The 27,191-nt window shown below is 33.9% G+C and overlaps 2 protein-coding genes across 2 annotated transcripts; both read right to left on the bottom strand.

Moving 5' to 3' along the window:
* Positions 1 to 5,166: 5,166 nt before the first annotated feature.
* On the bottom strand, positions 5,167 to 11,672 carry LOC145593667 (protein LONG AFTER FAR-RED 3-like). Its single transcript, XM_081649967.1, has 15 exons — positions 11,538 to 11,672; positions 11,171 to 11,319; positions 10,975 to 11,076; positions 10,294 to 10,366; positions 8,915 to 9,021; positions 8,704 to 8,827; positions 8,276 to 8,470; positions 7,793 to 7,878; positions 7,538 to 7,645; positions 7,272 to 7,367; positions 7,076 to 7,174; positions 6,874 to 6,948; positions 6,543 to 6,674; positions 6,335 to 6,450; positions 5,167 to 5,849 (listed from the first exon to the last, which is right to left on the bottom strand). The coding sequence occupies exons 1-15, from the start codon at positions 11,611 to 11,613 to the stop codon at positions 5,660 to 5,662; spliced, it is 1,728 nt and encodes a 575-aa protein (XP_081506093.1). The 5' UTR covers positions 11,614 to 11,672; the 3' UTR covers positions 5,167 to 5,659.
* Positions 11,673 to 12,438: 766 nt separating this feature from the next.
* Positions 12,439 to 27,189, bottom strand: LOC145593666 (uncharacterized). The gene is made up of 18 exons (XM_081649966.1): positions 27,006 to 27,189; positions 25,879 to 26,017; positions 25,184 to 25,423; positions 24,372 to 24,518; positions 23,570 to 23,648; positions 22,524 to 22,707; positions 21,036 to 21,101; positions 19,867 to 20,100; positions 19,064 to 19,270; positions 18,656 to 18,959; positions 16,965 to 17,124; positions 16,625 to 16,733; positions 16,034 to 16,169; positions 15,848 to 15,903; positions 15,416 to 15,715; positions 15,194 to 15,316; positions 13,548 to 14,228; positions 12,439 to 12,930 (listed from the first exon to the last, which is right to left on the bottom strand). Exons 1-18 carry the CDS (start codon positions 27,180 to 27,182, stop codon positions 12,760 to 12,762), a joined length of 3,513 nt encoding a protein of 1,170 aa, XP_081506092.1. The 5' UTR covers positions 27,183 to 27,189; the 3' UTR covers positions 12,439 to 12,759.
* Positions 27,190 to 27,191: the final 2 nt, after the last annotated feature.

The following is a 27,191-nucleotide window of genomic DNA, read 5'->3' as shown; positions in this document are numbered from 1 at the left end:
TTAACCTCCCTCACAAAAGCAATTAATCCTAGCCAATCAACAAACCTTCTTTCTATTAAATAATCTTCTTCATTTTGTGTCATTACCGAGTTCCCTTTTGGATACGTAGACATACCTAGTCCCCTTTTGGGAAAAGACAAAGTAGTACTCTATTCGTCCTTTTATTAGAGTCTCTTTTCTCTTTATTATGTGAGTAATAAATGTTAGAAATGAGACTCTAATTAAGACGGAAAGAGTTTTTGATTTATTTACCATTTTGTCATTTGATAAATAAATTTTATTTATCAAAGTAATAAACTGGGGTCTGCTCGTAGATTTTGGTCTGGGACAACTACTCGTATTTTGTTGTCAAATGATGCTTTATTAAGTAATGAGTTATAATCAACAAAAAAAAAAAAAAATAATGAGTAATTTGCATTGGTTCCCTTTTGGGACTTCCTAAAAAAAAACCTTATATGTTTTTTTTTAAAAGATAAAATATTTTTCCATCATATCCAAATTTTGCGAGATGCCACAAGATTTGAGATAAGAGAGAGAAGAGGGAGGATAAAATATTGGTAGGTTATGGGTATAAATATCAATAAATAGGAAATGTATGAATCTTTCTCATATATATCCATTAGTTTTATCCCTGGATCAATGAAATTGGCATGTTATGGGCAATTAGTCTAAGGTGCACCCTTGCGCACCTTAGATAGGTGCAACAATGTAAAAAAAATTAATACTACGCTTTACAAAATGAACATTTAGTAAACAAATATGAACTTTTAGTAAAAAAAGTATGAACATGAAAAAAATGAACATTTAATAATAAAAAATGAAGATATAAAAAAAATGAATATGTAATACTTATAATGCATATGTTTCATTTTTTTTAATTCTTTAAATTTTATGTTCATAATTAAATGCATTATATTCATAATAATATTTTATATGTTCATATAATTTCAAATATTCATAATGTAAATATGTGGTGTTGTTCATGATATATTAATTAAATCTGTTTAATCATATGTTGTCTTTCTTAAATGTTTATGTTCATATTTTTTTACGTATATGTTCACCTTTGGAATGCTTATATTCACTTTAAGAAAACCAATGCTTACGTTCATATTTTGAAATGTTATGTTCACTTTCTGAAATGCATAAATTCATATTTTTTATGCCTATGTTCACTTTCTGAAAAGTTAAAGTTCACATTTATGGGAACCTATGCATATGTTCATATTTTGCATGATTATGTTCAAATAAAAAAAAATGCAGAAAATTAGATAAAATTCAATTTGTTAGAATTAAGAAAATCATATACTACATCCGTTAACATTTAGTTGCAACTTTGGAATATTTTATGTCTCTCAAATAATACCCCAAAGTTGCAACTAAATGCTAACGAAGGTAGTATAACCTAATCAATCGAAGTTAATCACAAAGTCACCACATAAGAAATCGAAAATCACACATTTTTATGCCCATGTTCACTTTCTGAAAAGATAATACTCTTTATTTTTTATACATATGTTCACTTTCTGAAAAGATAATATTCATATTTTTTATACATATGTTCACTTTCTGAAAAGCTAATAATCATATTGTGCTGTTGTTACACCTATTTCTAGGTGCATGAGTGTGCACCTAAGAATATGCGTGTTACGGGTATATTATGCTATGATAAACGTAGTAATAAAATATTTTCCAAATCTTTTAATTTTTTTTATACAATTTGGTTGTCATTTAATGGCCTCCATAATGAATTTCTCAAATTAATAATTTGGTGGAATGGTGGGCCCTATATTGAATTTCCCAAAATCGTTTTAGTTCTCTATGTTTTACCCACCATACCAGGCTTAGAGGCGGATTATTAAAAAATAAACCTTTCAAGTATCACCACATGTAAGTGCCCACATTGACTGATGAAGAAAGAGCTAATAACTTTATAAGGCTAAGGAGCTAGTCCTCCTATTGCCATATGGTTTTGGAATGAAACCTTCTTGGACTTGTAAAGTGGACTCTCTCTCTTAATTTACTGGTGCGGCCCATATCCGTATTTAACACGGATCCGGAATTATTAAATTGGGGTAGCACGTTAGCACCATACTAGAAACTTAAATTTCTTATAATTAAAATTAAAGTAACCTTTTTCAAGCACTAAGTTATACAATAAATATTGAAAATTTCCAATTTGAGTCTAGAAATTTTTTTTATAAGTGTGTGAGAATAAACAAAAAAAAAAAAAATACAATAAGCATTTTTGTTGTTAAAAGAAATAACTTAACATCTTGTATTGACAAACTGTAAGTTGGTTTTAAAAAAAAAAAACAAACTGTAAGTTTGTAACTATTCATAATTGCCTCGGAATTGTTTTAATTAAATGATCTTATAGTACTAAACTACTAATTGCTAAATAATAAAACATTGATGCTTGATTAAAGAATCGAACTTGCAAATTGCCAAGCCTCCAATAATCATCAACCCAGTATGCGTCTACAGTTCTACGACTACGACAATGACGATGATGTGATTTATAATTGCATTCTAATAAATATTCAAAACAACAAATTGTTTTTAAACCGGGGTAGCACGTGACCCCCCTGTTTCCTTAGTAGATCCACCATTTCCAGGATTAGTAAGCTCAAACTTCAGCTTTAATGGAGTTTGGCCGCTAGAACCTCTGTGATCAACGCGAGGCCCATCAAAAGGGTGCCCTGAGCCGTCGCTTTTATGGGGAATTTCAAGCCACCTAATAAGCTTTTCAAATTTTGCATAAATGAAGTCTGTTTCAAAGCAGATTTGAAGGGCTGGTTTTCAAACTTAATGTTTGAACAAATACAAGATTGAGCAATTACAAAGGAGAGAGACAATGTTGTTTGAACTTTGAAGGTGGTCAGGTGGAGTTTTCCTAACCTTAGTCTGTCGTTAAGTTACGGCTGTATATGGCGTTAATCCAACTGTAAGTTTGTGATGTTACGTGGCTGCTTGGTCATGCTAATTGTCCATGTCAAGAGATGGAATTTACAAGTGCATCCTCAACTTAATAGGCTAAAATACCAATACAGCCCTTAGATTAACATATTATAGCAATCAAGAAGATTAACTTGGATTTCCCCTAATGTCTATATGACCCTAATATATATTGCGATTAAGGCATTGTTGTTGTAACATCTTTGATATACTAAATTTGCTATGTTACTTAAACTTGGCTAAAAGGCCACCGAACTATGTCAGTCACTCAACATGACACAAATTCGGACACCCACAAAATTCGTATGTTGGATTTGGTAAGAACCCTAGATCTACAAAATTATACGCCATAGTTATGAATGAAGAAAGGAATGCCTTACCCTTTCTTGTTTTTCTCTCTCTTACAACACTTTTTTTTATTCACGTGACTTTAAAAAACATAAAAATTTCATATGACGCCTAGTAGGCTAGTAGTGTGGTTGACAGCTTATACTGTTTTCCTTTCCTCTTTTTTTTTTTTATTTTTTTTTATTTGAGTTGTTAACCACAATTTTCTTTTCAATCTTATTTTTCTTTTCCTTCGGCCACATGATAATCTAATTGATCTTCTCAACTCTTTCAATTCTTTTTTTCACACAAATTTACAGTATATGTTGGCTCTTTTTTTAAAAGTTAAGTAGGCTTTTACATTGGTTTTTAAAACTACTTGGCTTTAGCACCTATTAAATAATTTTAATAATAGCAAGGGTTCTGTGCTAAATATTTATCTTGGATTGAAATGTCTTTAAAAAACCTCTATTTCCCGCAGTTGTATTTCACTAAATATTTTATCATAGGCCATATAATTATACTTCCTCGGTTTTTTTCTTTTGATGTTGTTATTCTTGTCGCTGTTGTTGTGATACTTTGACAAAAATATCAGAGCTTTTTAATTAATGTACCACAACTAAAAAATCGGAGGAAGTATGAAACCTCAAGTCACCGCTCAGAAAATTTTCCCAAATTACATATCTTAATCAAACTTCCTTCCCTAATCATGCGTTCATCACTTTTCATATATACTAGTTCCTAACATGCTAGTATGCCATACAATAAGGAGGCATATACTAATGGTGGCACCTTAGATGATTGTTGGTGGCATATTTATCATGATAGATCCTCATATGACTATGATAGATTGATAGTATACTACATTTTTGCAACAAATGATATTTTGGATATTTACAATTATTAGCAACAAATGTTTGATTTCCTCATATGCTAAGAATAGGCTTATGAAAAACCTGCTATACTCCTACCTTTAAACATAAATACAGGTTACCGGTAATAATCTAACTTACTAAAAAATCAAACTATATCTAACTTACTAAGATCTAAGTAATTACTAACACCAACAATCACCACCAAATTATTATACCAACAGCCACCACCCCCATCAACCCCACCAGCAAACCATGACAGTGTTGCCCAACTGGGGTGGTCTCTAGGTCCCCCTCAGCAGACGAGACCATGAGCTTATCCCAAGCAACCAACAATAATACAGCATATTTTTGGGCAGAACTACTATTTATCAAAGCAATGCAAAGATCCTTGACTTGATGACTATGTGACGCCAGCAGTCTGATAGTATTCAAGTATTCAGCTTGACTTGATGATAACAAAAACAAACAACTTCTTACCCCATAATGTTCAGCTTCGGCCGGTATGATTACTTGAATGCGCGGTGCCATTCAAGTATTCAATTGAGAACGTGAAATGCGCTTCATGGGAGAACGTTAAATAAATGGGACGAGTCTTCTAAGGATTTAAAATAACGCGTCTTAAAAAATAAAAAATGAAAAGTACTGGTATTAGTTTTTCTTCGTCTTTCCATTTCTCAAATACGTAGTACTATTTTCACACACCAAAGCTTATATCAATTTTGATAAGTTTTGTTAAATTTATTTTGAAAACGATTGAAATCACATTAATTAAATAGAGTTTACAACAAACGAAAGGAAAGTAAAGTAACATGAGTAAGAAGCCCTTACACAACACCAACTATTCAACTAAGGTCATTAACGACATTTACCATTAAGCTATTATAACAAGTGAAAACAACACAAATAAAATTTACCAGCTTACATTAACATGCGATAGGAGGAATAAAAATTAAGATTAAATCTAATAAAGTAAGCATAATTAAAATAAAAAAAAAAAAAAGAAAAAGAAATAAAATACCTCTATGAATTAATGTAAGAAGCTCAAGAGCAATTTATGGAAGAATCCATGGAATTACCAAACCTATGACTAAAGGAAAACAAAAAAAAAACAAAAAATAATAATAAAAGGCATAAGGCAAAAATAAATCTCCTTGAGTATTCATAGCCCCTTAAATTCTAAGCTAAAGAAATTACAAAAGATAATAGAAAAATAAAATAATCAAACATAAGCTATATTATTATTGGATGACGGGCAATGAGCCAATGATATGGCAAGACCACTTGACAAAGATGACCAATCGACCTAAGAACCAAGCCTTACGAGTGGCCATTAATGCATATATAAGTGCTAGCTCGCGAGGCTTCAGTAAGCGTCGTAGTAGCAGCAAGCTATAGCTCACCATCAAGTGAAGGCAGGTAGGAGCGAGCTATAGAAAAATTGTCAAATGTGGTATACTCAATAGAATTGTTTATTTTACCAGACATGCCAAAATATATAATCACACAACATTCTTTGAAGAATAGGCTTGAATTCCACCAACATATGTAGCCTTTACAGAAGTAAATGCTTCAGCTATAAATTTCTCCCATGAGTTTGTGGACAATACAACAAAATCTGCCTGTTTTCCTGGAGATATTGACCCTATTTCTTTGTCAAGAAAACACGCACGAGCTGCTGAAATCGTGTGCCTGCATGCAGAAAATTTTGCAATATTTAAGAGTTGTTTTTATTGGTTTATGAAAATAAAATGCACAAGCACAAGCTGGAGTGAAGGATGACCATTCACACCGAAAGACATTCATTCCTCCTAGGCTAGGCCTACATCAGGTTGTCTAGTATGTTGACTACGCCCCTGCAATATGATCGTGAGAGGAATAAGGCAAGAGAAAGCCTCGTTATGTAACCTTGCCGGAAAATTGAATGTGGAAAACTGGGACTTCAAGGTAAGAGAATGACAAGCCAAGCAAAGCTGACATACTATAACCCTAATACTTTAATAGTGTTTCTGGAGTCACTAACAGACGACACTCTATGAGTTTTTCAGTAAGCAGGTCTACAGAATGATTCTTGAATGATTTTAGTATTCAGATATGACAAACTAAAAAAACGCTCTCACTGGAAACATCAATCATAGGGGATCTACAGAAATGTCAAGACAAAAGATGAGCCTTACGCATCAAGTGCATCATTGAGTGAGAGGGATTCAGATGGAATCCATGATCTTTCCCACATTGGTGGAACCCTTTTTACTGCTGTCCTAATGTTGTTCAAAGGATCAATGTCTGCAACCTAATACATTGTCAGGAAAATACAGATATTAGAAGTTGGAAAAGTGCCAAAAAAAAAAAGAAGATAGTAATGGCAAGAAGTTTAGTTCGCACAGGCCAATCAGATCCAAAAGCTAGCAGTGAGTGACTTGTTAGAAGTGAATGAAAGAGAAAAGATCCATGTTCAGCCCGTTGCTTCCCCAATTTTCTTTCTACAGAAATAGCATCATCAAGAAGGTGCACAGGCTGCCAAAATTTAACAGAAATTTCAGAATCTCTGAACAATCTTTTAATATTGATGTGATGCAAAACATAAACATACTGGTGAACAAATTGTCTTCTCTTGAAGTGGTATCACATGAGATGAAACATCATGCATGTTGTAAACCCAATCAAAAAGTAAGTAGTAAATGAGAAAATGCAAAGAACAAAGTCCCAATCAAACCTGTACTGAAGCAACTACTTCTTGTTTACCAAATCGAGCCGCTGAACCAGGTGCCAAATGCTGAGCATGTTCAATCTAAAATAACATGACCACGAACTCATGACAGTAATAAATAAGATTTAAACATGCAACAATGTACGGTGGTCTCATCATAATTGCAGGCCACTTAGCTGATAACAACGAAAGTCGAAAATTTACTTACCCTAAATCTTCGGTCCCTTTCTCCATTCTCAGAAGCAACTGAGTCATACACATCCAAGATTAAGTCATTCGCCTTATCGCCAATAGCATGAATGGCGACCTGGTATAGTCATGAAAAGCGCTTATAGAATTTTTATCCTATCCTGACAGTTTGAGAGATTCTATTGAGTAAATTAGATGCAGTGTCAAGGGACCACCTGCAGCCCAGATTTGTCAGAAAGTGCAGTCATGTTGAGCAGATCGTCAAGGTCCATCACTTGAAAGCCTGAACTCTCAGGATCATCAGCATATGGCTGCATAGGAAAACCAAGAATCAAGAGTGCACAGTTAGTTCATCATAATTACAATTTTCATTCCAAGCATTACAAGAATTGAGAATATCTGGTACATAAGCATTCTTAACATCAAAATGACCAATCTAAATAAATAACCATGGAGTAGATATTAGCTCGTGCATGCTAACCTCATAAAAGAGGGCACTGTTAGACCCCAACGATCCATCTAAGAAAGCCTTGACACCACCAAGGTAAAGCCACTTGCTAACCATACGACCTGACTTCTGCACAAGATCCTGATTAAGCAGTATATGTAAGCCCATAGTAAATAAGTAAATAAATTAAAACATAGATTGACTGGATACCTTCAGAAAAAAAAAAAAAAAAAAAAAGGAAAGAAAAAGCCAAATAAATTAACTTAACAATAGTACAGTAGTACATACAGATACACGTGACCAGGTATCAAGGGGGAAAAACAGACAAACTCTGATCATCATATTTCCAGAAGCATTTGCCCAGTTGTAGACATCTGCCAAACCATATAAAGGGGAAAATTCAATTTAAACATTCAGCAAGAAAAAAAAAAAGGATAGAATTATTTGATTGCTAAATAACTAACACATGGTCAGTTCAACAAATAAATTATCAAACTAAAAAAAGAATTCCACGAACTGCATTCCTCTTGTAGGGATTTTAACTAATCACTAGGCCATTGGACTAAAAGCTCTGTCCAGAGGAAACACAATTTGAGCAGATAATATCAAAACGATTATTCAAATAGCATACAGAAAATGGATACAGTATGAGACTAGCATGTAAATAACCAAGAAATATCTCAAGAAAGAGAAAACAATATGACTACATTATAAAAGGAAAAAACTTTTGGAAATAGAGCACATATAAGCATAATTTGTGTACTTCATAACCTGTAAAATCTTGCCATGGTAACTCTGATGAAGAACCGGGAACATATCTTCCCATATCAACCACTGTTGTTACACCTTTGGTCAAAGCATAATAGCTGGCCTTTAATAATGCTTCCCTCCTTTCATCAATGGTGGGTTCTGGGATATTCGGAAGAATAAGCTGTCTTGCAGCATCTATCAGCAATCCAGTAGGCTCTAATAGAAGAATGAAACCACAGAATAAGTGCATATATCACTATATAAAATAGTCACATTACTCGGTACTTAGAATAATATTGAACACCACAATATACCATGAAAAGACACCAAAGAACTTCTGAAGCTTATATTTGCATACATAGAGGTCCCCCCCCCCCCCCCCCTAGCTCAGGCGGCTATTCTCTGGGAAAAGATGCATCGACTATACAAGTGATATAACTGATATTTACCTCCATCTGCAGTTCTGATTAATGTGCCCCCAGGTGGATCTTTGGTTTCTCGAGTAATACCAGCCATCTTGATTGCCAGTGAATTAGCCAAACCCATATGACCATCCATCCGTGATAGCCAAACCTGCAAGATAGTGCAGCATAAATATTTAAGATGCTTCAAAGTATCAAGCTGTAAAAAACCATGTCAAATTTGAAATTTTGACTTTACAGGATTTTGAGGACTTATATCATCAATCCAATTTGCCATTGGCAGTTCTCCTCCCCAAAGGTCATTGTTCCATCCACCACCCAAAACCCAAACACCTTCCTTCTTACCTGCAATGTTTTTTAAGCCAAGTTAAAAAAAAAAAAAAAAAAAAAAAAAAAAAAAAAAAAAAAAAAAAATTATATTAACTGAGAAGAAAGAGAGCAATTAGAAGGGGCATCTTCCAAAATACATAAAATTCTAGTTCTTTATTAATCCTAAGATGTAACCAGTGACATGGGTTCAAAATATACTCTTAAGGGAATCAGGATATCTAACTATCAAATCTACCATTTAAAGTAGAACCCACATACTACCATTAGCCGCCCTAGTCTCAACGACAAAATGGTGCATAACCAAGCCTAACTGCTGCCTTTGAGAGTGATTGTGTACTTCTCTCGGCATGAATGTTAACACACATGAAAGGGTCTCACAAGATCTCAAGAGATTTTATCATGCTCAGACTCTAAATCTGATGTAGCATTGTTCACATTTGACAAAATGAGACATTGAACAAACAACTGGTATCAAAGGAATAACTAGATTATCTTAATGGTGCACCTATTACAGACAAACTAAACTAGACCCAGTAGACTATATACTTATATAGTTGGTCTATAAAAAAAAGTTTACTTATGGTCACAGAAAGAAGAAAAATGTCGGCAGTTCCTATAGCAGGTAAATAAATCTAAAGCTGGAAAATTCATAAATGAGAGCTTTTCTCTTCCACCAGCAGCTGAAATATGGACTTATATTCATGAGATCTTATTTATTTTGTTTTGGAGCATCTTTATGCAGTGCATAAAAGAAGATTAGAAGCAACAGGTTGTAGAGTCGCAATAGATTGTTCTTGTGCCCAGTATTATTGCCTTCATGGGCTAGCTACAGCTGCTCACTAACAGGATCTGTTTTATTGGGTACTATCAAGATAGAATTGTTCTTGTTACTTTTGATCCAGATATTATGTTAGCTAGTACAGTTTCCAATCATATAGATATCATTTTTTGGTCCAAGCATCTATAATTTGCAAAAACATAGCCCTCAAAAATGGACGAGCAAAGGCTTGGTTGGTTACGACAACAACTTACCCATTCTTTATTTCAGAATACAACTTTCAATTCAAGTGAATTCAAACTGACTGTGCTAATAATCCCTATCCTTTTTCTCTTATTGCTTAATTATCCACTAAATATAATCTCTTTAAGTTTTTATAATCTCTTAAATCCAAAGCAAAGCCACTTTATGATGCATGGGATACCCGAAAATAATTTTTCATTCAGCAATTTGTAATACTTAAGTGTTCCAACCATTTTATGATATCAAGCTCTTTAAAGTTTACATACTTTTAACAGCGGCTTCAATCTTCATAACAAACTCCTGTTTCGTACTGACACCATGGAGTTCCACTTGAGTCATCTGCTTAACATGTAACAGGTTAGCAGTAATCAGTAATGGCACATAGACTGGAAGATTAGTGTTCAAACAGCTTCACTTTTGCATCCTACCAAAATAACATGCATTGATAATATACTTTTTAGCTGTTTTACAAGATATTAAGAGTACTATTATCATAATCTACTTTTCTTAAAAACATTTTTGTAAAAGTTTCCTACTTTTATAACAATCGCTAATAATAAATCAAACTTTAATCACCAAGAATATATATATATACTCATAAAGGACTGTTAACATCATTATGTAACAATTGGAAAAGTCTACCTCAATCTCGTTTGTTTTAGTCAAATTAGCTTTTTCATTACTTTTGTAAACCATCATTAATCCTACTTTTATCACACATCAAAGTGATCAAACCCTTTTGTCCCTACTTACATTCAACTAAGTGAAGTAGCAAATAACTTTTTTATTTTTTTTTTAATTATCTCATACGAATATTATATACAATAACCCGAGACATCACCCAAACAAGAAAACTAATTTAAAACCATGAAACAATCAAATTCCGTCTACATCACTGCCTTTTACTGTAAAGACGAGTCCACAAGAGATTCGCTTTTCAGACAAACCTGTAGTCCACCATAAAGCAAGTGCAAATGGGAATCTATAAATCCAGGAACCACAATTTTTCCCTCCAAATTCAACTTCTCCGTTGTACTTCCTTCAAATTCCTTCAATACAGCAACAAAATAAACTAAATTCAAACTATATAACTATGAAATTAATTTAAAAACTAAATAATAATAATCATAATTGCAAAAAAACCTGAAGAGATGAATAATTGCCAACACCCAAAAATCGACCATTTTTAATGGCCATGGAATTAGCAAAGGGAAGAGAAGGATCACTGGTGTATATGAATGCATTTGTCACCAACAAATCTGCAACTTCTGCTTCTTTCAATTTCGACCACTCTACAAAAAAAAAATAACATATGACCAATTTAATTTGAATTTATAGTAAATTATAATAATTCCTCCGTTCTCTTTTAATTGCAAGATTATGTAATACGACGAGTGATAGAGAGAATCATTGGTCAAATAAAGTATTGTTTGTATGATTTTTACGTTGCGATTAAAAGAGAACGGATATGAGTTTCGACAAAGAAACGAAATGAAGAAGGTGGACTTACTGGAAAGAGGTTGGAGGAGAAAAATGGAGAGGAAGAAGACTAGAAGAGACGACAGTAGTAGGAGAGGTGTGTTCATTATCCCTGGTTATCGGATTACACAGTTGAATCAACTACATTTGCAGACTTGCAGTCAATACAATCTTGGATTTCACGTGCTTCAACCAAATTAAAAACCCGTTAACTTGAGTTGGGTTGACCTGTGTACGTTTTTTTTAAGGTATATTCGTATTGTTGGCTATATTCATAATTGCTAACCCTCTTTTTTTTTGTTAATTTTAAAAGTCATGTCAATTGGACATTTAAAGTATGAAAGTTTCATGTTTTTTTTGGCAAAATGAAAGTTTCATGTTAAATGTACATTTATTGAACAAAAATGTCACTTATTCAGGGGTATTATTTGGGAAGTTTAAGAGAAACTAGAGGATTGTTTGGTATGATCGTATGAAGTTGAATAATGAACAAAAACATTAGAAATCATTAAATCAAGCATTTTTCCAACTTATTGGTGTATTATCTCGTCATATAAAATAATAAAAATATTTCATGAATGTTCAATTGAATCCATTTAATCAAGCTATGAAATTGAAGAGTGTTTGATTAGTTGAGGAAGTGGTGGAGCAGCAATGGCGGTGGTGGGGCAGTGGGTGTAGGGAAGTTTCGGGAGACGAGGCCGCGAGGGTGAAGCGAATGATTAAAATGACAATAAAAGCATAGGATATCAAATATGCCTGAATGCCCCATTCAAAACGCCCTTAATGGTAACAGCTGCATTGCAGGTCGGTCATTGCAACTCCTAAAAGACTGAAACTCAACTAATCATAGAAATTTTAACAGCATACTCCACTAAACTACAATTGCATTATCTGAACGATAAATTTAGCTATAATATAACTATATAAGAGGATAAAACATTTTTTTTTTTTCCTTTTATTATATGAGAATGAAATGAAGCTAAAAATGTACTTATTAAACATTACAAAACGACTACATCAGTATAGCCTCTTTATGCGTGTCAAGAAATTGAAATCACTATGCACGACTTGACAAACTTTATTAAAAAAAAAAAAAATCTTCTGAGTGAGATGGACTCGGCTGGTCCAGAAAATTGAAAACCAAGGGCCAATTTTGATGAAGTCAGACAACTAACTCATACGATTATTTCAAGGTTAAGTGTTATGTCATTCTCGAACATTTCAGAGGAGTTTAAGCCATACTCTTGCTATCAGATTTGTTGCTGAGCTTTGTAGATAAGATTGCCTGAGCTTGCAGCCGTGACTGGACATAGCCTGATCGAAAATGAATAAGGCACAGGTTGGATCAAATACTTATCATGGACACATGGGGTCCAGCTATCATCTCCTCCTAAACCCATATGCTTGTGGTCAAGATGAACCTGGAATCACATTAAAAAAAATGTCAATCGACTAAAGAAAGGGGAGAATATGCCTTCCACTCCAACCAATGCAGTTTAATCAAGCTTATAGTTGACAATGCATATTATCTAGGTATAATATTACATTGTATACGGTGAGACGGAAGTGAAATCAACTCTAGTGCTGCACAGAAAGGGACATGACTAAAACAGATACAGCACAAGATCAAAATGGGGAAACAACAAATTCCAAAAATTTTGGACATGGAAACTATTCAAATCTTTATAGGAATAAGAAAAACCTACATTTAGCCCTCCAAATAACAAATACTCGCACACACATAAAGCATAGTAATAAGAGATTGGCTGGTAGACAAGGTAAATTATAAGGATTCACAAGTTTATGAGAGACAACAAAAGAAGGAATAAGGTTATCTACTTTTCCCAAGTTCAACTTCATAAAAGACAAATATGAAAAAATATACAGTAGTTCAGCACAAAGATATCCGGTGAACATGTTACCCAATAATTTTTATTAACAGATTAAAAGTATAACAGCAAGTACTGAAGAGAACAATAAGTGCAAAGAAAAGAAAGTATGGTGACGTGTGGTGAAAAAAAGACATAAGAACTATCACCTCAATGTCCTCTCCTTCAACAAGATTTTCATTATGAGTAGCCCGGTCAAGCTCAGTTGTTGTGTAGTAGCTGGCGCTCATTTGCATTGTTGGGGAATTATCATATACGGAAGCATACATTCCAACACCATCTTTATTTTTCATAGTCAACCATCTAACTTCAGCCCTCCCACCACATTCTCCAGGAACTATGTAAGGAACATGCATCTCAGGAACAGTTTTTTCATAAATTGCTACCTGGGCAGCTGCTTTTCTATCAGGGTAACACTCAAAAGGTCCCTTTCCATACCAGTTTACTCTGTCCACTTCTTTGTCTACATGGAATTCAACTCCAACCCGAGGCAAAGGCGGAATATCAGACCGAGGTTTGACACTAGTCTCAATGATTATGTCACCAGAACCATAGATTATGTAAGTGATATTTACTGTAAAAGTGATATCTGATTCTTTTGGTTCAGAACTGCTTTTTGATTTCGGGATTCCAAGAAAGACTGCAGCTATTTCAACAAAATTTGTTTTACTCTGAACCGAACAGCTATTGGTGAGGAAAACTATGTCATCGAGCAGGGCAGCTTTCCACTTGGATAAGTAACTGTCAGCACCGCCCCCTTTGTCATTATCTGTAGGAGCTCTCCAGAAGCAAGGAACTATGCCTCTGTTCATCACAGGAACTCCTTGAACCTGCAATGTAAGAGCATTAATCCTACTTGACCAAAAATTTGAATCTTACAAATCCGATTCTTCACCCCCCCCCCCCCCCCCCCAAAAAAAAAAAAAAAAAACCCATTCTCTCTATATTATAATATTAAATATATCTTTACTAGCATGTAATGCACATTTTCTAATGCACAACTTTGACCATAAATATCCTTAATTACCTACTCGTATCAATAGAATTAATAAATATATATTAAATAAAGCTAGTATTATATTCTACAATACTGTACCTGATAGCATTTTATTACGATAATTACTAAGATATGTGGTAAAAGTTTGTAACCAGATAGTGCAGAACTAAAATGTTGCACTTACTTTACTAGGGAGGAAGTTAAATTACTAGTATGTGAAGAAAAAGGATCAAATGAGAGCACCATCTTTAGATAAGAATGATTCAGGACCATTAACCCCATTCCCACCCTTTTCAATTTCTTTTCCTTAATTCCATATTTCCATTGCAACCACCATTGAAGCTCTAAGCTAAGCTTCCTCCCTTCCCTCTCCTCAATGTGCATATATTTTGAATCAAATGTGTCTTTTTAACGAGAAATTATTTTGAACTAAAGGTACAAATTTTTTGAATCAGATGTGCAAAGTTTTGGAAGCAAATGTATGCAATAGACTTGCATAGTTTCTAGTGCATGTTTTTGTAGTGCATATATATGTCAATAAATTGCATATATTTGTGATAAATGTGCTTAAGTACTAAATGCTGTGGTTCTGCTCTAATCGTAATGAAACTGAATATAGATTAACTTCTTAAGCACAAAAAAGTTCTCAAATGCACAGATCCTCAGAAATTATCTATTGACATTCCTATCACAAAAACATCTTACTCTTCAATCATGCATAGATAACCTCTTACATAAAACATAGACCCCATTTAGAAATGTAAGTGAAATAAATTAACAATAGAAAACTAACAGTACCTTCCAGCTCTCGATCAATCCTGTTCGAGTGTTGAACGTAATCTCACTGACATCGTGTTGGAAAATCTTGATCAAGTCTCCGTGATTCTCAGTACGGAGGACATGATCTTTAGGTTTGATAGCCTGTAAACCCATTTTATTTGCAGTTAGTGATGAAACAAAATTCAACTTTCCTCAGATACAAACACTCTGAATTGTCAATGTGAGAAAAGGGGCATTTACATGAGGAGCAGACTTTCTCTTGGGAGGCAATGGCACTTGCGTTGATGAAATTACATGACCAGCATCCACCCAGCGAGTGGAGTGAAGACGCTTCACATTTATTGTCAAGAAAATTTCCTCGGAAGTACACGAAGTCCAGGCCGAGTACCATGGACCAGATACCCATTCCATAGAGAGGCTCTTTTGGGGCTCAATCTGTGGCAGAGATAACACTCCGGATTCTAGTTCAGATCCATCCCCAAGAACAACCCAGTGGAAATCCAATCCTTGTGTAGTTTCATAGAAATGGGTGTTTGTTATCTGCAAAAGTAAAAATTAAAAGCTTCTTGAAACTAGGATTTAGTAGCCAATTGCCATATACATAAAATAAAAAAATAAATAAAAAATAAATAAAAATAAAAAAAATCCTGTATTTAGTGAATAAATTAGTACCTTAAGCAATCCTTCGTTGAGCGAAATTTTGATTGGCTGATAAACGTATTTCACTTCTGGAAGAAACATAAAAGCAGATACAAATTATGCAATGAAAAATACTTTCGGAATTGTCTAAATAAAACGAAGAAATAAACAAAACTTAGAGAAGGAAAATTTTCAGTGATGACTGCTGCTTCAAGTTACCATGCAGTGCTGGATGAGGAGTTCTATCAGGCCATACAAGTCCATTGAGACAGAAGTTCAAATCATTGGGAGTATCACCAAAATCACCACCATAGGCCCAGTGCTTCTTACCATCTGCACCTTCCTTCAATAGTCCCTGCATGCAAAATGCCAAAATTTACCTTTCTGAAGTGCATCTCTCCCATCAAGAGCATATAATTGATGCACGTGACCAAAAAAAAAAAACCTGACTGCGTTTTATAAACCATAAACAATTCAAGACTCTTTGTTGAAGCAAAGACATTGAGCATCCTTTTTCAATGTACAGAATTATTTTTTAGAAGAAATAAACCATCTCAAGAACCTAATTACAAATTATTGGCTACTCCTCACTTGTCACAATTTGCACTTGATTTTTTATTATACAGAACACTTTTACATCAAAATAAAAAGAATTGCTCCCTTCAAAAAAAATAAATAAATAAAAAGAATTGCAATTAACCATGCAGAGTCATATATGGGAAGACCACAAAATGCATCAAAACGGAATGACTTTACAAACATTCATGTTTTGTCTGCCAGAAGATGTCTTCTAAATAGTGTATTACAAACCTGATCAACCCACTCCCATATGAAACCTCCCTGAAGTCCAAAAGTGTTATCAATAGCTTCCCAATACTCATCTATATTTCCATTGCTGTTTCCCATTGCATGAGAATACCTGCCATTTACATCAAAATTTAGCAAGCACATGCCATGTATCAGTAAAAAGAATGATGACAAAATCAAGGCAGCAGTAAGAAGCACATTTCAGTTTACGTTCATTTACCATTAGAAAAAATTACTATTTTATATTAAATTGCCCCTCCCCCCTCTTTCTTATCTTACATGTTGGTTAGGCCAAAAAAAAAGAGGGGTGGTTGTGTGTGGGGTGGGGGGTCATTAAACTTACTCGCATAATATGAGAGGCCTTGCTTCATTTGGATCATTGGCTATCTTTACAATGTCCCACACACGCATGTACATGGGACACACAATATCTGTAGATGAGGTTCTGGATCCACCTCCCTCATAATGTACCACCCTAGAAGGATCTCTTCCTCTTATCCAACCTGAAAATTGTACAATTAGCAGACAAGACGATATTAATAGATGCAATTAAGCACTTCAGCATGGAGACAGGATCAGGACATAGAGATTCATTAAACAAGCACCAACGTATGTCACTGCCAGTTGAATTCAACTACTACCTCCGTTTCATATTTTTTGCAACTTTGGAATATTTTACATCTCACACATAATACATTAATACCCCAAAGTTGCAAAAAATATGAAGCAAAAAATATGAAACATGCATATTTTTATAGAAGCAAATTATTGGCATGCAGGTAGAAAATTATTAATCGTAGTATATTAATCTTATATTCTCATTATAAGTAAAAAAAAAAATACATGTTTCCACAGAACAGAGAAAAAAAAAATTTAAAAAAAAACTTATATTTTTATAGATAAAAAGGACTTCTATATATATTGCAGTAATTGCACCCTAAATCAAACTCAAAGATGAAATATGTAAATGAATTCGTCTATTATACGCAGAACACTCACATTTTCACATGCACCAATATAGTACACATGTTAAAATTACTCAAATAAATATTATATAGTCAACCACTTTCTCAGATCTTCTTTCAAATTTATACAATTTTTTTTATAAAGTTACATGTAATTCTCAAGTTTTGAGATTACTCGGGAAACAACCATATGCCAATTGCAACTAGTTGAGAGCAATAGATTAAATAAGTGGTGGAAGAGAGCAATCCAAGTACTTCGTTTAATTCAATTATAATAATAATTATTTTTAAAAAATTTAATAAAGTAAAAAATCTAAAGATGTTGGATGTAAGAGCGTAAAAATAAGATAAATAAGTATGTAATGAACTAACTAGGGGAGGGTATTATGGGTAGTTTAGTATGTTAGTAATTATCAAATGTAATATGGGCAATATGGGAAGTCTAGTATTATTAGGTTAGTGTTGTTAGCCTTAGTATAAATAGGGAAAGGAGAGAAAGAAGAGGTAGGCAGAATTTTGGAGTAGTTTCTTAGGAGAGTTGTGACCTAAAGTCACTATTGGAGCTTTGTAGGCTAAACCTACTACTATCGTTGTAAAACCATTAATTTGTCTAATCAAATTTCTGAGTTTTTCTCCTTCGTTGTACTGTTATTACATCGAGTAATATTAGTTTATTACAAAGTACAGGGGGTTTGTATAATGGCAAGGAGCCGAGGAAGCCTAATATAGAAAGCAAAAGTACTTGATGGAGGGAAGCTCGTTCAAAGAGCCTGAGCTGATATTCATTATATTCTCTTTGGTTGTAAAGACTAGAGTTCAACATGGTACTTAGCACAAACATTTCACAGATTTTGTTCAACATGGTATTCCAGCATCAATCTCCAACCTCTACTTCACTATAACACCTGGAGTCATGTCATCCTGATTTGCATTTACCCATTATTAAAAGAGAAAAAGTGTATACTCTAATGCATGGCCCTTCAGCACTATATATATATACAACAAACAAGGTAACAAATCCTATGAGAATGATGCTAAGTATGAGAATGCATTGTTATCATTTTCATACCAGCCATAGCAGAATGATTTGGTCCATATCCAGCCTCATTGCCCAAGGACCAAGAAATGATGCAAGCATGGTTTTTGTCCCTTTCAACCATGCCTATAACACGATCAAGCATGGGAGCAGCCCAGGCAGGTTCCATTGTAGGATGTTTAAAAGGAGCAGAGTGATCAAAACCATGTGTCTCAATGTTTGCTTCATCTATCATGTACATGCCAAATAGATCACACAACTCATACCATCGAGAATGGTTGGGGTAGTGGCTGTTCCTTATGGCATTAATATTATACTGCTTCATCAATACCAAGTCCTGGATATAGAACAAAAAAAAAAAAGGAGGGGTAACTCAATTTATTTGAATTCAATTCTTAAACTAAGATTGCACCGCAGAAGAAAAAACAGCCGCTGGCATACCTTAACCATGCAATGCTCCAGATTTGTCTTTCCAAGACGTGGGTGGAACTCATGCCTGTTTACTCCTCTAATTATAACAGGCTGTCCATTAACCAGTAGCTGTTTGTAAGCAGTTGTTATTTGCCTGATACCTACTTGGCATGATTCACAGTCAACCACATTTCCATCTGCATCTTTTAAGATGACAACTAGTGTGTACAAATTTGGCTGCAATTTATGCAAAAAACAAACAAATACGAACAAGGTCATAAAGCTAAAAATGTTAATTAAAAAAAAAAAAAAAATTATCAATCAAGGTGAAATTATACTTTTAAAAAATAAAAGTAAATAGCTATTAATTTTTTGTAAGAGATTGCTATAGTTTCCACAAAGCAACAAAGAAACAAAGGAGTCACTTGCAAATGCTGGAAGGCAGGAAGGAAAGCGATGTAAAGAACATCAAAGTAAATAAATAATGTCAACTAAAAGGGGGATAAAGTTGATGATGACCCCTCGGAACTTGAAGGTAGAAGATATAATATGTATTAATTTAGCCAGACTGGAAAATCTATTTTATTGCAAAACTCAATATAAATACCTCAAACCTTAATAAACCTGGAGGGAAGTTGCAGCAATTCTGCATATATAAATCAGCATTGACAGGCAGCAGCAGAACAATATAGATCTTTTTAATGGGGTAACAAAATCAGACCACCAGGTTTTCTCTTTCATTTTTTCTTCCTTTAGAAAGTGTGTGAAGTTTCAAAATTATACAGCTCATAAAATATTATCAATATACTTAATCTAAATACAATAACCCGTACCTGCTCAGCAGACCAAAGCCTAGGCCTATCTATCTTTCCTTTAAAATGATAGCCGTTGAACCTGAAACTTGCAGGTGGTACAAGTTCCATTTGTGTCACTACAGATGCAAGGAGATCAGCTGATCCATCGTTTCCATGCCACATTTCATTATCGTAAACCCCTGCTTCTAGAGTAAAATCAGAAAGGAGGCGGTCTTTAGAAATTCCTTGTGGAATGTCAACTTTAACCTCTACCTACAAAAAAGGACAGGGATATTTATGACATGCTCAAGGATCGATATACTGATGTTAGCAAGAACTAATTCACAATTGCAAATAATTTGATGGATACATTGCTCAATGCTCATCTTCCATGATTTCATTACTGAGCACAGACATCATAGCATGAAAATGAAAAATATGCTGATGGGAGGCAGAGCGTGAAACCAATCACCAAATTGATAGTGTTCAGAAAATCAAGGAGCATAAAGGCAGCCAAATACCATTCAAAAACTTCCACTGACCAGGAAAGTGAGATAAATCCATCATTGGATGGAATCTTCGAAGAAGAAAAGAAGCAAGTTCTAAGTGAGAGAAAGTACTACATTAAATCCTAAAGTGTTGCTAACATTCACCACTGCTTACCTCTATGAAATTGCGGGCACACACATTAAAAGAGAATATATTTCCTTACTTTTACAAGTAATGTTAAAAAGAAGAAGACTCAATTAAAAATTATAAGCCAGCCACGAACAATCACATTAAAACCCTACCACCCTAAACCTTTCCCTTGAAAACTGTTTTTTACAGATTTTTTACTGAATTTACTGATCATTGAATTTTGTTGATTCTCCTGTGCTTTTCTCTTATGCAAATTAGAACTAAATTATACAGTACATATTCTGCTTTTTACTAAATAATAACTTGTTAAGTTGAAGAGAACACAGCCCACTTTGATTCTAAGGAACTAGAGCAATTTCTGCAGGAAAGAAAGTAAAATAAAATAAAAAATTCTCCATTTTGTGTTTTCGATGTATCATGGAATCACACATAAAATTTTAGTACTATCACATAAGAAAAACACTGCTACTCTGACAACAGATAGTTCACAGTAATTGCTTTTCACCCAAGTTAGGTATCTAAAGTAAATAAATGATGACATGAAGAAATTAATACGATTAAAAACTAACCTCTAAATCTGCATGAGAGAAACTTCCATCCAAATTTGAAATGAAGGAATAATCTGCAATAAAAACCTGCATGCCAATAATTTTCACAATTACCTTCTACAGAAAATCTAGCAAACCTTCATATATATTTTAGTATGTCCTTGACTCAAGAGAAGAATATAAGAAAGTAACATAACTACGACAGGACTAATATGAAGAATATTTCCCTCCTAATCGCAACGGTTGAAACAGCTTGTTGATTGTTTAATAGGCTTTAAATATCCGGTCCCAAGATAGTAGAAAAGAAAAGACCTTTCAAAAGGCTGACAATATGCATTAAATAATTAAATCATATCAAAAGGGGAAATTCAAACAAAGAATTTAGCAATGTTTTATACACCAATGAAGGAATGCAGAATTTATATTGCTAAACTCCATATAAAAGAGGATAATATGTTAATCAACAGGGCAAACTATAAAGAAGAATTAAAAGGCTGTTTAATAATTGAAAAAGGTTTTAATCTTGTTTAAAAAGGATACAAGCGTGTGTGTGTGTGTTTTCGCTGAAGTAATGGCCCACACCCTGTAATAGAGTGAACCCAAAAGTCCCAATACTTGGTGTGTCAAATCATACTTGTTTTGCGTCAATCACGACAACCAGATAAATTAAGGTAGTTCATTTGGTTGTGTACATCAGATGTTAGTCAAAACAAATGCTTTGTAACTTGATAAAATTAAAAGAAAATAATAGTATATAGAACCATTAAAAGGAAACATATACTAAACAAGTCATTTCATATTCTAGGATAACAGTTCAATGTAATATTATACATCTATAAGATAAGATAGAGATATATTCGAGTCAAATTAACTTACAAGAGAACCTCTCTAATATTTCAGTATCGAAGAAAATTGGGCAATGATCAAGAAATATCCAAATGAAACCAATATCATCAAACCTAAATACTTCCTGACACATGCATTCAAACTTGATGGTCAACCCCACAAATGGATGCATTACACCATGTTTCCATCAACTAATCAAGATCTTTGCACTGGATTATAATTTTTAATTTGGAGATGTACAATTGGCATCACATCAATCAAAATTGGAGAAGCATCGTTCAAGTATAGTTCTTAATTCTTATGGTTTTCTTCAAATATACTTCTGTTATAACTCCACAGACTCATCCATATCAATTTTTCTTTCTAATTGTGAGCACAGAGACATGAAATTGCAGTACTCTAAATTTACTTGTAATGCAATCAAATATAAATTCACGGATGAAGATGTGTAGTCATTTTAAATGCAATAGTAACACTCATTACTTTTTTACATCACATATAAAAACAACTTGGCTCAAAGCTTAAATTAGTTCATCCTGACTACACATGTTAAGAATTAAACACAGCCAAGCCTTTTCTTAATGGTGGGGCAGGTCATGGAAATCAGAACAAAGTTAGATTTTATTAAGCATAACAGAATATCTAGAGCAGCAGTAAACCAACCTGAGGTTTTGCTAGAAGGAGCACATCACGATGAATCCCAGACAACCACCATTGATCTTGATCTTCAAGGTACGTACCATCACTCCATCTGAAGACTTGAACGGCTAAAATATTTTTCTTTCCTGAACCACACGGATGAATGTATTCGGTGATTTCAAACTCAGCAGGCAACCGACTATCCTGACTGATTAAAACGAAATAGTCATCTATTAATCACTTGTAAGAGGAGTTACATTATTTGACAAGATTGCAGTTTCACCAGAAGATCCAAGGTTAAAATTTTTGAACTAACAGAGATTGTAGGGCAAAAATTATAGCCATATATAGGAACAAAATCTACCATGATCAGAATACAAAAGACATAGAAGATCAAGCAGTAAGCAGTAGAGGAATTATGAAACCGCTGTTTCAATAATATTAGCAGATTCCAATCATTCCATTAGTGAAATGACCAATAGGCTCTTCACAATGATTGACCTGTATATATCACTCACACCAACCTAATTTTTTTACCCTCATTATAAATCTAAGTTAGGCAAAAAGGCATCAAGCCAACAATATCTACTTGCCCACATCCCTAGACCATGTGCTTGATATATTCTAAAGCCATTTTTTTACCTTTGCAGACCTCGTTAGTGTTTTAGTCAGCAGACGATAGCTATATGTCCTGAAAGAAGTTCACGTTTTACTTTGATAGTGATATATATCAGTCTACAGACTTGATCATTCTTCGTTAGAAATCCTAGATAAAGAGACGCCCTAATGCCTTTGATTCCCATACCAAGATACTGCTTGGGGACTTTGGCCTCCAAGAAAGAAGCCATTTAGAGATGCAAATATTGGAAGATCAAATGACATTTCACACAGGTTTCTATCACCTAATTCTTATCCTGCCACAGAGCTTGATCTAGACTGAGTAGATTCTAACATATGTCTCACTATTTTTGTAATGCTTAAAAGATAACACTGTTGGTGCAAATGGAAACTTCTTCATATTGAAAAAAGAACTGAAAGAAATATTCAAAAAGCTAATCTGATGAGCTTACCTGTACCCAACAGGGACCCCATTTACCCATACGTGATAGGCAGAATCAGCAGATTCAAAGTACAACAATATTCTTCGACCTATGAAAAATCCATAGTGCATCTCATGAATTGCATAAAATCAAAGGATCTGATAACAGATAAAGGGAGGCTAATAATAAAATTCTTAAGAGTAATAAATTGTTACATGAAAAGAATAGAGAAGCCTCTGTAGAAAAATGACCTCAACCGAAGTCACCAAAATTCTTAGCAGGCTATTTATCCTCTTTTTTTTTTTCATTTTTCTTTCTTTCTTTCTTTCCTTTTTTTTTTTTTTTTTTTTTTTTTTTGTGATACAAATATAGATAAACTGCAAATGCACCAAGGTTTTTTTTTATTTTTTTTATTTTGGCAAGGATGACCAAAAAACTCACTGTGCATACATTGAAGAAAGGTTTTACACTTAGAACAGAGGTATTGTTCCAAAGGTCATTTAAGAACTACAGTTGCTTACTTGCTAAAGGTACTTTCACTTTGCTTAGTGTAATTCAATATTTAATAATATTATGGATAAAAAGGAAACAATGGTGACAAAATCAATCAGCAAGTACAAGGAAAAGTGTTATACAATTAATTTCACTTGTATGTTTATGTAAGACACAGAAATGTAAGATACAGAAAAAGAGGTTTACAAGACAAACATGTCATGCAGTTGAAGATATACTAGATGGAGTTACATAAAACAGTACTGCTACTTCAAGATGCACTACCAGCTAGGTATTCAACATCGTCAACTCAGTCAAACTTGTAAGAAACAGACTGTACCTTTCCATTCATTAGAAATTTCAAAGTATGTCCTGTAGCAACCTGTAGGATTTTCTGCGGGAAGATGGGGAGGATCAACTAGAAACGGATATTCAGTGTTTGTATAGATAGGCTTATCATATCCTTGCATCTGCCAATTTGAAGGAACTGGCCAATCAACAGAAGAAAATCCGGCATTGTTATAAACTTGTCAATCCAGCAAAAAAAAGGACAGAGTAAAACCCAGCCTTATCAACACAGGCATTAATGTATTATTGAGAGGCACCTCAGATATGTATAGTTGCAAAGCTCAAACTAGTTTCTATGACTAGAGCGCTCCATGTGACCAAACATAACATACATACAAGATTAATGCCAGGTAAGATTAATTTCCAGACTTCCAGCATCTCAAAATACGCAAATATAAGCAAATAAATGTAGCAATAAAAATCTTCTTCACAGAAAGAGAGTTTGACTAGAAAGAGTAGCATAACAACTACCCAGTCGCCATGATCATGCTAGTGAAACTCTGGTCAGACATAAAATGTAAAGTGGTCACTTGGTGGGTACCTAAACCCAATGGGATATTCTCTTTGCATCCAATGCTAAAACAGAAATCCAGTAAAACATTCTACAGTATCCAGTAATCCATCTAATTCAAAGTAATTGGTCACCATACTGTGAAGGTCATATATGCCAAGAACTCAATTTATGAGTCTGTCCAAGTCCAACTATATGAGTCATCCACCATAAAACTTTTGAGTTCACATTATTCATTGGCCTATATACAAAATCGGGGGGGAGGGGGGCTGAAAAATTTTTATGCTAAGCACCTGGTATAGTTCCCCAATCATTGTCATGAAAGTCACTGTGGTAAAAAAAATTTGGGACGCCACTTGGTCCAGAAGCTAAGTGAAATTTCCAGCAACCAGATAAAGACTTCACAAAAGGCAAGCCTTCGACCCAAGAAGAAGCGCATTTCAGAGCAGCAGCTACAGCATTATCATCCCATGTGGCCAAGCTTGATGCTGAAATATCCACTTTGCTTCTTTCAAGCCAGTATCTGAGAGATCCTGTCTCAGAAACAGATGTATATATCACATAATAAATACAAGATCAAAAGGTTAAATGCAGCAATGACTGATAAATGAGGATTTAAATTAGCTCAAGTTGACCTATTGCTCAACTGATTTTCTTAAACCATATCTCAATTCTGAATTCATGACATCAAGCAAATTTCATCAACATCATAATTTCACAAAGGTTACACCCTCCACCAATGACCAACAACATAGATCCTACCAGCTAAATTTAAGGTTTTCTGACAACCAATACCCCCTGCCATTATCTCCAAAGACTCCAACCATTCACCCTCATCACGTAACTTGTAATTGTTATCTTTGTTTAGTGCATTATTTGATAAGAAAAAAATTCGTTAAACAGAAAATGAAATAATATCTTATCACTGTATTGCCCAATAGATATACATGCAGAAAATCATAGCACAAAATTCGGATACAGCTTATACCTTCTACTGTATCATGACAGCGTAGTGGAACATGTGCATCTCTCTTTCTCCACTTGAAAAAAGATTGATCTTGCCATACTTCATTCTTCAGTAAAGAAGGTTCTTCATTTTCCGTCGATGCCATAGATTGTTTTTCAGCCTATACAAGGTATAGCAGATGACATAAATAAGGTTGCAAGATTAAAAGGGAGCATGAGTTTGAAAACAAGATGGCATAGTTATCAGTTTGAAACAAAGCAAAAAAGTATATAATGTCATATAAGTTGACATTGTGACATAGCACTAGTGCAAATAACTTCAAATTTCCTAAAAGACGATCATCAAGAAGCAACATAACTTGAACAATGTCCTATAACAAAGTCTCGTACTTCAAACCACCAATTATAAGTATAAATGCTAAATATAACAATTGCATTTAAACTTCATATAAATCCTCATATTACTTCCAATATAACCACATCAGAGTATCAGACCTTAAATTTCATGAAGAGATTCAAACCTCTATATTTGATCAGAAATTTACACTGTAAATGACAGTTGACAGGATTGACACACTAACCAGCCCAACCCAAACCGCACAATTTTCATTGTACAAGGTTATTATTTATTTTACACCCGAATGTATAATAGACATTCTACCCCCTCTAGAGGCTCAAGAGGAACACACAAGTATACAGAAATTTCTTAGTCATTCATAATCATAAGTTTTCAAGGCCTATAAACCAAATAAAATCAGTTGATCATCAACCTGCAGCCCATCGTTCATAATTGACTTATTGACTATGTACCCACTAATACTTGCTCATTAGTCATACACTCATACCCCTTGAAACCTGATTAAACATGCAATATGATTGATCACTTCAACATATATGAAAAAACTACTTGGAAATATCATAAATTGACCTATAACTCTGCAACATCAAATAACCAAAAACCAATTCCCAATTAAAGCATTAATTTTTCTGGGTTTATCTTGGAAAACGCTAAATTTTGCCAATTTCAATCCAATTCCTCAAAAAAATTAAAAAAAAAAAAATGAAAACCCCACTTTAGATTATCAATGTAAATTAAGAAAAAGATGGAAAATTCAAACACCCAGATGAGATTAAAGAAGAAAATCACACCTGAGCAGCAGGAAGATGAGTAGGTGAACTCTGAAAATGGCAATAAAAAGTTGGAATAGCAAAGAAATTGGTGCAATGCAAAATGTTTTTGGGAAATTTTGTTAGATTAATCGGCTTCGAGTTAAGTAAGCAACGAGAAATTAGGGGATATTCCTGGCATTTTGTTGTTCCGTGCATGTGTGCAGA

Source organism: Chenopodium album, chromosome 19 (genome assembly GCF_948465745.1).
Source record: "Chenopodium album chromosome 19, dcCheAlbu1.1, whole genome shotgun sequence".
In the NCBI taxonomy this organism is placed as follows: Eukaryota; Viridiplantae; Streptophyta; class Magnoliopsida; order Caryophyllales; family Amaranthaceae; genus Chenopodium; species Chenopodium album.
This window is presented reverse-complemented; position numbering and strand designations above follow the sequence as displayed.

Excerpts from the sequence above, each read along its gene's own strand:
- LOC145593667 (XM_081649967.1), bottom strand. The coding sequence starts at position 11,613 with ATGAACACACCTCTCCTACTACTGTCGTCTCTTCTAGTCTTCTTCCTC. Across the intron at positions 10,367-10,974 it reads TGCTTTATGGTGGACTACAG|ATGACTCAAGTGGAACTCCA; the intron begins GTTTGTCTGAAA and ends CATGTTAAGCAG. Across the intron at positions 7,368-7,537 it reads ACAGTGCCCTCTTTTATGAG|CCATATGCTGATGATCCTGA; the intron begins GTTAGCATGCAC and ends TTTCCTATGCAG.
- LOC145593666 (XM_081649966.1), bottom strand. The coding sequence starts at position 27,182 with ATGCACGGAACAACAAAATGCCAGGAATATCCCCTAATTTCTCGTTGC. Across the intron at positions 16,170-16,624 it reads TATGGGAGTGGGTTGATCAG|GGACTATTGAAGGAAGGTGC; the intron begins GTTTGTAATACA and ends TTTTGCATGCAG. Across the intron at positions 15,716-15,847 it reads TCAACGAAGGATTGCTTAAG|ATAACAAACACCCATTTCTA; the intron begins GTACTAATTTAT and ends TTACTTTTGCAG.